Below are 10,718 nucleotides of genomic sequence, written 5' to 3'. Positions count from 1 at the left end.
GGTACTATCCTTTTCGTCTCTAATTAACATGTCACCTAAATGACCGTCTCGGTTTGAGACCCCCCCTGCTCTAGAGAACAGCAGTGACTAACAACTACACAATATTATCATTAGGCAGCAGGCTAAGCACTTTACACAGGCATTTCAGCCTCACAGTGGTATCAGGAGATAATATTAACCCCACTTTCGGGGAAATGACACTAAAGCACTTTACTATTATTTCAGTGGTTCTCAAGAGAGGAAGAGACAAGCCTGTGTAATCAGACTGTCAGCCTAACATCAGGATAACCAGGCAAAGACAAGCAATGTTCACTCCTTCTGGCCTTGGCTCCACAGTTCTCTGCCGGACAGTTATAATAGCAACAAGGGAGACAGTGCGCAGCTGTGGATCAGGGTCCCCAAACCTCTTAAGCCAGCTGAATCAGAACTGAAATTAGAATATCTACCAGGACTGAATTTGGGATTTAGACCTCATTTAATAATTATGTATCACCTTTAGAATGACTACTGTGCACAGAAGATAGCCCTCAGAGGTGCGTCTCTCCTTCTACCTTTTTTTTTTTTTTTTTTTTTTTTTTTTTTTTAAAGATTTATTTATTTATTATGTATACAGTTTTCCATCTGCACATATCCCTGCAGGCCAGAAGAGGGCACCAGATCTCATTACAGATGGTTGTGAGCCACCATGTGGTTGCTGGGAATTGAACTCAGGACCTTTGGAAGAGCAAGCAGTGCTCTTAACCTCTGAGCCATCTCTCCAGCCCCCTCTCCTTCTACCTTTATGGGTGTTTTATAGTTCAAACTTAGGTGGCACCTGAGCTCTTTCCTGCTGAGTCATCTGGCCAGCTCTGCATGCTTTAGAAACCAGTGCTTATAGGTTAGGTTAGCTGTGCAGCTGCCTCTGGACTTCCTACCCCATTTACGGCTTATTCTAGCCAAACCTGTAGCACGCAAGTGTGCATGCCACAAATGTGGCACTCACCTAGTCCACAGAGTTGACCCCAAACACAGGGGGACCAACAACTGGAGTATCCGATCAAGGAGTAGTGGCTACCCTAGGCCAGTTATAAAGTTGTACAGTCTTTGGCCAGCATCCTACTCACAGGGTGTCTTACCTATAAGGGACCTTGGGAATCACTTACTCCATTTCCTCTGACTGATGAGTAAACCAAGGCCTGAGAAAAAGTGAGTTCCATAGAGGAAGTATGTTACTGACAGAGGCAGGGGCAGAGAGCCCCATCCCAACCCCTCATCTCTTTCTAAAACTGCCAATCTGTGGTTGGAGCCATGTGTGGCTACTTATATTTAAATGCCTTTAAGTCAAGTTCGAAATTCAGTTTCTCTGTCACAGTAGGCACTGTTGGAGTGCTCAAGAGCCACACGTGGCTAGCAGCTGTCACCCTAGTGGACAGTGCAGACAGAGACCGTGTCCTTCACTACAGAAGGCTCGATGGGTTACACACAATGGGGGCCGTATGGAGACCGCAGTGCCACAGATTAACCACACGGGGCTGTGATGGCATTAGGGACTCTCACTGTTTCTGACAAACTAGGATTTTATAAATGGAACAAGAGAAACAAAACCATGCAAACCAACTGAGATACTGCAGCCCCTCCCCCTAGGCCAAAAATGGGGCTAGAATCCTTGCTTAGAAACCCAGTCAAATGCAGACAAGAGTCTCTTTCAGGGACTGAAGGGTGGCTTGGCAGTCTTGAGGAGTTCAGTTCCCAGCACCCATGCCAGGTGGCTCACAACCACCTGGAACCCCAGTTCTGGGCACTGGTCTTTTTGTTTTGTGTTGTTTTGAGACAGGATCTTTATGTCATCCTAGCTGACCTGGAAGTCACTATGTAGACCAGACTGGCTTCAAACTCATAGAGATCGGCTTGTTGGAGTGCTGGGATGTGTACTACCATACCTCTTTTTCTTTTTTTAACCAGGAGTCTATTTCAAAGCTCTGGCAGATCAAAAGTATGGAGTTAAAGGGACCCACTTCTTATTCTTGGTAGGTCTAGGGAAGTGCATTTTAGGAGAATAACCCGGAGGAAGGAAGGCTAATCCGCATAGGACTGTCTGTATGGTGTACGTATGTATGTATGGTGTAGGTATGACTATACTATCGGTATGGTGTATGTATGTACGTATGGTGCAGGTATGACTATACTGTCAATATGGTGTATGTGTGTACGTATGGTGTAGGTATGACTATACTGTCAGTATGGTGTATGTATGTACGTATGGTGCAGGTATGACTATACTGTCGATATGGTGTATGTGTGTACGTATGGTGTAGGTATGACTATACTGTCGGTATGGTGTATGTATGTATGTATGTATGGTGTAGGTATGACTATACTGTCGGTATGGTGTATGTATGTACGTATGGTGTAGGTATGACTATACTGTCGGTATGGTGTATGTATGTATGTATGTATGTATGTATGGTGTAGGTATGACTATACTGTCGGTATGGTGTATGTATGTATGTATGGTGTAGGTATGACTATACTGTCAGTATGGTGTATGTATGTACGTATGGTGTAGGTATGACTATACTGTCGGTATGGTGTATGTATGTATGTATGTATGGTGTAGGTATGACTATACTGTCGGTATGGTGTATGTATGTACGTATGGTGTAGGTATGACTATACTGTCGATATGGTGTATGTGTGTATGTATGGTGTAGGTATGACTATACTGTCGGTATGGTGTATGTATGTACGTATGGTATAGGTATGACTATACTGTCGGTATGGTGTATGTATGTATGTATGTATGTATGTATGGTGTAGGTATGACTATACTGTCGGTATGGTGTATGTATGTACGTATGGTGTAGGTATGACTATACTGTCGGTATGGTGTATGTATGTACGTATGGTGTAGGTATGACTATACTGTCGGTATGGTGTATGTATGTATGTATGTATGTATGTATGTATGGTGTAGGTATGACTATACTGTCGGTATGGTGTGTGTATGTATGTATGTATGGTGTAGGTATGACTATACTGTCAGTATGGTATATGTATGTACGTATGGTGTAGGTATGACTATACTGTCGGTATGGTGTATGTATATATGTATGTATGTATGGTGTAGGTATGACTATACTGTCGGTATGGTGTATGTATGTACGTATGGTGTAGGTATGACTATACTGTCGATATGGTGTATGTGTGTATGTATGGTGTAGGTATGACTATACTGTCGGTATGGTGTATGTATGTACGTATGGTATAGGTATGACTATACTGTCGGTATGGTGTATGTATGTATGTATGTATGTATGTATGTATGTATGGTGTAGGTATGACTATACTGTCGGTATGGTGTATGTATGTACGTATGGTGTAGGTATGACTATACTGTCGGTATGGTGTATGTATGTACGTATGGTGTAGGTATGACTATACTGTCAGTATGGTGTATGTATGTACGTATGGTGCAGGTATGACTATACTGTCGATATGGTGTATGTGTGTACGTATGGTGTAGGTATGACTATACTGTCAGTATGGTGTATGTATGTACGTATGGTGTAGGTATGACTATACTGTCGGTATGGTGTATGTATGTATGTATGTATGTATGGTGTAGGTATGACTATACTGTCGGTATGGTGTATGTATGTACGTATGATGCAGGTATGACTATACTGTCGATATGGTGTATGTGTGTATGTATGGTGTAGGTATGACTATACTGTCGGTATGGTGTATGTATGTACGTATGGTGTAGGTATGACTATACTGTCGGTATGGTGTATGTATGTATGTATGTATGTATGGTGTAGGTATGACTATACTGTCGGTATGGTGTATGTATGTACGTATGGTGTAGGTATGACTATACTGTCGGTATGGTGTATGTATGTATGTATGTATGTATGGTGTAGGTATGACTATACTGTCGGTATGGTGTATGTATGTACGTATGGTGTAGGTATGACTATACTGTCGGTATGGTGTATGTATGTACGTATGGTGTAGGTATGACTATACTGTCGGTATGGTGTATGTATGTATGTATGGTGTAGGTATGACTATACTGTCAGTATGGTGTATGTATGTACGTATGGTGTAGGTATGACTATACTGTCGGTATGGTGTATGTATGTATGTATGTATGTACGTATGGTGTAGGTATGACTATACTGTCGGTATGGTGTATGTATGTACGTATGGTGTAGGTATGACTATACTGTCGGTATGGTGTATGTATATATGTATGTATGTATGGTGTAGGTATGACTATACTGTCGGTATGGTGTATGTATGTACGTATGGTGTAGGTATGACTATACTGTCGGTATGGTGTATGTATGTATGTATGGTGTAGGTATGACTATACTGTCAGTATGGTGTATGTATGTACGTATGGTGTAGGTATGACTATACTGTCGGTATGGTGTATGTATGTATGTATGTATGTACGTATGGTGTAGGTATGACTATACTGTCGGTATGGTGTATGTATGTACGTATGGTGTAGGTATGACTATACTGTCGGTATGGTGTATGTATATATGTATGTATGTATGGTGTAGGTATGACTATACTGTCGGTATGGTGTATGTATGTACGTATGGTGTAGGTATGACTATACTGTCGGTATGGTGTATGTATGGTGTCGGTATGACTATACTGTCGGTATGGTGTATGTATGTATGTATGTATGTATGTATGTATGGTGTAGGTATGACTATACTGTCGGTATGGTGTATGTATGAGCATACCCTTTCTCCTCTTTGTAGATTTACATTGTAACAGCCAATGGGAACAGAATGAGTGTGTCCACTGCTAGGAGGCAGACCCTAAAGTAACCCAATGTGGATGAGTGTCCTTGTCTACTCTGGATTTAACAGAGAAGGTCAGAAGGTGAAGCAGGGTAAGAATTGTGGTTTTATCCCCAGAGGACCCCAGAGCAGGGCTCTGCTCCAACTCCGGCCTTTCCTTTGGATTGTGAGGTCCTATGACTGTTCATAGGTTCACATTTCCCTCAGACCTCCTTCATCTCCTCCAACCTTCAGGGAAGCCTCCACATCACCAACCTGCTCAGCAGTGGTTCGGGGCATATGAAATGGCGCAGTGAGGGAGGGGGCTGCCCCACAGCTGCTCCCTTGCAGAGAGCCAAGTTCTCCTGAGAGTTAACTGTGTGTCCAGGAGCTCTGGAAAGTGAGCAGACAGAAGCCATCACAGGGTGGGGTGGTAGGGAGGGCACACAGGTGTGACAGAGCAAAGCTGACTCTGGTGGGAACTGAGTGTGAAGAGTGAAGGGCTAGGTCTGTGATATAGGTCAAAAGGGGAACACACGGATGTGCACAAATGACTGCAGACAATCATGGCGACTTGGACCAAGTATGTGTAGAGATTTATTGATCAGCTTGTTTTAGAAAACCAACAGGGAACACTGACAAGGTACGTAAGTACAGACTGGACATTTCAGGGTAGATTTACTTGCTTGTAGGAAACCAGGGGAGGTGGAAAAGCGGTCCTGATCACATGGCATGCACACCAGACTGCAAAAGGACATCCACACTATTTCACAGGACTGTGGCAATAGCTTTAAAGTAAGGCAAGCACTGTGTACGGCCTCGCAACTGCAGGACGGACGAGCCAGCCTGGCCCAGCCTCAGAGCAGCTCCAAAGAGAGGCCTTCCTTCCTTTCTAGCCTATCCTCCAGTCTCTCCAGGGAGATGCCTGCACTCTCCCTGGAGACTCCACCAGTCAGTGTGCTCTCCGCTGCCTCCTTCTCTTCCCGCTGCTGCGGTGGAACTAGTACAACAGCAATCACTATACTTAGTGAAAGTGGCCTTGTCTCTGAAAACTGCCTCTGACTCGGCCTGTGCAGACTAAGCGGGGCCTTCAAAAAACTTCTCAAAAGTTTAAAAAAAATAACAACGTGGGAAGTACACCAAGAAGATGGCACTACCTTTGAAGCACAACTCAGAACTTCTGTTGAGGACACTAGACAAGGGGAGATTTTTTTTCTTCCAAATCTCACAGACTTAGAAGGGAGACTACGCATGGAGGTTCCAGACCCCCACCGAGCCCACTTCAGGCCCTGCCTATGCTTCCAGAGTTCTAAGGTACCCGGGGACCAATGGAATTTACACCTATGCTAACCAGTCACTGAAATGCATGGCTATAACAATAAACCCTCATTCACCCTGAAGCCCAACCCCGGAACACAAGGAAGGAGAAAAGGGAAAATGACTTTCTGTGCTACATCAGAGTGTAAGTGTCACATAAGACCACAGACCACCAAACTGGTTTTAGAGGTGACCAAACCAACACAGTCCACGAGGACAGTGCGCCCTTCCTGAACACCAGCCTATCAGACTGGAGAAGGTGACTCCAAAGGAAGAACCAGAAGAGCAAGCTTTGTCAAAAGCCAAAGAGATGTGTTCTGATGATGGCGTTTCCCGTTTCGGTGAGACACCGCCTTTTCTCCCCACAGGAACTGAGAGTTCTCTGGTCAGGAGGCAGCAGAGAACTCGGCAGCAGCAGACCATACTCAGGGCCCCACGCAGCCCAGGGAGACGCTATGGCTTCTCAGCAGCGCTCAGCAGCTCTGCACTGGCGTGGCGGCGGGCTCCAGGCCCTCTCTGAGCTGCCCGTCCTTTCTAACTACCAGTCCCTTGAAGAGGAGATGTCTGTGGGAGAGGACTAGAGAGGGAGATAAGTAAAGAAATGGTTGAACAGAAGAGTTGAAACCCTGATTTATCTGTGGATTTCAACTGTCTGTTGTGCTTTCATCGTGCTACTGTGGAGAACCAAAGGTCACTGTCTCATACTTTTTTAATCTAGAAATGTTAATATTTTCATTTTATATATATAGTTTTTAAATCTAGCTCTGTGCTGGACACGAATGCTATAAAGCAAGCATTTATATCAAGTCATTAGGCCCTGAAAGAAGATTCCTGCCAGTGCAAAGGGTTTGGTTTGCCTTGAAAAGCAGGCAGAGCTTCAATCTATTATATACTGGTTTGCAGTTTTTCTGTGAAGTGGGAAATACCTTATCGTGATGGAGGCATCATTTAATAAGGTATTAAATTCCCAGATAAATTAGTGTACATGTAGGAGAACTGTATTAATATTAGGTTTTAATTCTCCACTTGGGCAACACTTTCAAGTGGACTTCCTTATTCCTGGGCAAGACATGCAAACAGAAGATAATACAAACAGGAATGGGAAAAAAAAATATCTCAACTCTAATAAACCAAGGAACAGCAATTTTTTATGAACTAGAATAGGAAAACATGGACTTGAAAAAATCCAGCTTTACCAAAAGTTGGCTTATGATCACACTGAAAATCCTTGGCATACTTTTACTCTAAAGCAATAAGCTGACTTGCCCAAGACAAACGGTAGTGGAGCTCTCTACAGTCATTGCTTCTACATAATCTATCCAGACCACTCATGTCTAAGTATTGCACTTCCATTTCCAGGGCACAGGAAGATGGCGGGGCCTACCTCAAAGAGGCAGAGGAGCAGCAGGCGCCATCACCTTTCCCGCTCCAGGTTAGGAGTCCAAGTGCTGGTTCTAGAGAAACTACAATGCTGGCGACCCTTGGAGAACGCAGTCACCTTCCTAAGTCCTCACCTACAGTCATTTGGCACCCAGAACACGTGCACAGGAGCGCAGCTGCCCCCTGCACCATTTCCACTGGTGTTCTATTCAAAGACACTTGGACCAAACATGGACCTCAAAGACACATCCAGTCACTGATGTCAGGCCTCCAGCATCTATCTCAAAGAAGAGTGCCTTCAAAAGGCTTCAAAAGGATGCCAGCAAGTGTGGCTTGAATCAGCCCTCTCTTGACAACTTTCTGGTGTAACAGAACCAGAGGCCTTCTTGTATTCCAAGGACCATGGCAGTCAAAGCACAGAAGCTGAACAGTCTTTGGTCCCTATATAAACCAATGACAAAAATCCATCTGTCACCCTGGAAAACATGGCTTATTAGTTTGGGATGTAGTTCCGCCACGGTCCAGAGACCTGGCCTGGAGTCACAAAGTTTTGAACTCACAAAGTGGCTCAGGCTGACTTACTCTGGAGAGGGCTCCTCTGATGGTAAGAAGTCAAAGCCACACCAACAGGAAATGGTGAGATTTGGGGGATGGGACCCCTAGAAGAGCAGCTCCATTTCCTCAGAAATGACCCAAACTCACAGATAAGTGCTTCTTCCAGGCTGTGAGCAAAGGCTCCACTGACAGCCCACCCGGATGGAGCAGAAGGCCTGTGGTGAGAAGTCAAAAGACCTCCCTAGGACTGCACACTGGGCAGGAACTTTTCAACTGTAACTCAAAGGTGACTTTAAATCCACACTAACTAAAGAGATCTCTTCTGGGTGAAAAGAAAAAGAATAATGTTAAAGCTAGGTGAAAAAGAGGCACTTAAAGGAAAAATAGTGTTCCAAATCTCCTGCACATGTCTCCTCCCTAACAGGCCTGCAGGAGGGTCTGGCTCGCCCTCCTGCAGGCCTCCAGTATTTTGACTACCCCTACAGATACCCACAGGCTGACACTAGCAACTCCCACAACTCTTCCAGCAGTCTGAAGACAAAACAAGTGAAAACTTAGGTCACTTTCCTTCCAAACACAACAGACGAGAACTCAAAGCTCTCACAAAAGAGGCAAATGATCCTGTCTCACTCCTTCCTCCTGCTGGTTTTCAAAGGCCACTTGCTTCTTTCTTGAGGAGGATAAGCTGTGCTCTTCCCTAAGACCTTTGACCTAATGACTAGGCAATTACAGCACCGTGTACACTGAAGCAGACAGCAAGGGGGTCAGAAGCTCAGGAGGGACTCCGGGACCAACTGCTTGAGAAAATGCAAGAACGTGGTCCAGAGATTAAAAGGAAACGGCTGCTCTGATAGTCAAAGGCCATCGCCCAAGCAGAAGCTAAGCTAAGTCTGAAGGGTGCAGGTGCTACGCTCTACTCTACTGTCCTCTGACACTGACACCACACACTTAGAATCTACAGTTCCCCGTGGAGAGGTTAACGACATAGTTAAAGCCAGTAGTAAGCGCAGGGGAAGTTCACAACTGCCTAGAAAGAACTTGACGCCATACATTTAATTTGAAAGACAACAACCACGTGACGCTGACACACAAGGCCAAGTCTCAGCAGGCCAATGCTAACCACGGGGGCATCAACAGGTTGAGGGGCTCACTAATCAAACGCTGGGGAACTCTCTCCTTTCGTCAAGGTTAGGTATCTTTGCACCAAGTCAACCACTGCTGTCTGAGTCCAGCCACTCAGACACATCTCAGAAACACTAACTCAACATCCAAATTTAAGAACAACCTGCAAGATTATCCAGGTCAGTCTTCTCGATCTATCTCCCAGACCACTTGTTGCTGGCTTTTTAAACTTGGTGTTTGTTGATGATAATGCTTTAATAGGTGGTATTAGCTGACATGGTCAATATGTTTAGAATTTCTTTAAAATAAGGAAAAAACAACACACACACACAATTTATCTCTCTTGATTCCTAACATCATGAAGGTACTTTCAGATGTTCCCTCAGCTCCATCAGGAAAGAGGGAATGCATATATGGGGTGCAGACTGGGGCAGGAGGGAGGGAAGCAAAGAAGATAGCACATGAGAGAGTGAGATGTCCATAAACTTAAACCCATTCACGAAAGGCATCTGATGTATTTTCTGAATAAGGCCTTGATCAGGGTAACCAATTCTCTTTGTAGCACACTCTACACTGCCCATAAATAAAGGAGTCTCTTTAAATTAACACTTCCAGTATCAATGAACAGTCCAGAATCCTCATTTCAAGCGTTCGATGAGGTCCTGTGTTAGTCCAAGGTGCAGAAGCTGTGTTCGGGAGAGGTTTGCTAGGTTGGGGAAGGCCGCGAGCAGCTTCTCCCATGCCAGTTCCAGCAAGCTAGGTACCACCAGCCAGATCTTAAACAATGACCCAGTCCGTTTGTTTTCGTGGATGTTCACAACTCCTCCGTGAATGTACATGCAACCAGCCTATGAACAAATGGCAGTTAAAAGAAGACAAATTCAAATGGAAGAGCAAAAGCTACCAAAGCAGAGACTTCTCAGCAAAGGAAAGGGAGCAGCATAAATGGAATTAAGGTGAGAAGAAACAAAACAACCCTCAGGCTGGAACTGCAATCAGGTAGAGTACTTGTATAACCGCCAACCCCCGGTTCAACACCCAGCTCCACAGACACAGAATTTCTCAACTCATCTGAGCCTATGCAGAAACCGAAGAGTGCTTATATAATGAGTGGGTTAGTAAAGAAAAAAATAGGACTTTGGTGGGATTTTTGTTTTGTTTTTGATATAAGGCTTCATACATTGCTTAGCTGAAATCAAACTCTTAAGCTCAACTGATCTGCTTCCTGCATGGTAGAATCACCATGTCTAGTTCTATAGTTTTGTTTTCTTTTTTATATTGTGTTTTGGTTTTGTTCTTTTTTTTTTTTTGAGATAGGGTTTCTCTCTGTAGCCCTGGTTGTCCTGGAACCTGTTCTGTAGACCAGGCTAACCTTGAACTCAGAGATCTATCTGCCTGCCTCTGCCTCCCGAGTGCTGGGATTAAAGGCATGTGCCACCACTACTGCCTGGCTTTGTGTGTGTGTGTGTGTGTGTGTGTGTGTGTGTGTGTGTGTGTGTGTGTGTTTTAAACTACAAACAACTTTTTATTAACAATTAATTTTAGAGTATAATGAGTATCCAA

General features: G+C 44.3%; 1 protein-coding gene across 2 annotated transcripts in view; it reads right to left on the bottom strand.

The window, feature by feature from the left end:
• Positions 1-5,352: 5,352 nt before the first annotated feature.
• Positions 5,353-10,718, bottom strand: part of Klhdc10 (kelch domain containing 10) — a 56,987-nt gene continuing 51,621 nt past the window's right edge. For both annotated transcript variants that reach the window (XM_052719360.1, XM_052719361.1), the window contains one exon: positions 5,353-10,003. In XM_052719360.1, coding sequence (XP_052575320.1) covers positions 9,794-10,003 — 210 coding nt within the window. In that variant the 3' untranslated portion in view covers positions 5,353-9,793. The remainder of the gene's footprint in view (positions 10,004-10,718) is intronic.

This window comes from Peromyscus californicus, unplaced genomic scaffold, assembly GCF_007827085.1.
Source record: "Peromyscus californicus insignis strain IS unplaced genomic scaffold, ASM782708v3 Scaffold_6__1_contigs__length_162567912, whole genome shotgun sequence".
NCBI classification, from domain to species: Eukaryota; Metazoa; Chordata; class Mammalia; order Rodentia; family Cricetidae; genus Peromyscus; species Peromyscus californicus.
The sequence above is the reverse complement of the archived record's forward strand: the minus strand, read 5'-3'. Positions and strand labels throughout refer to the sequence as shown.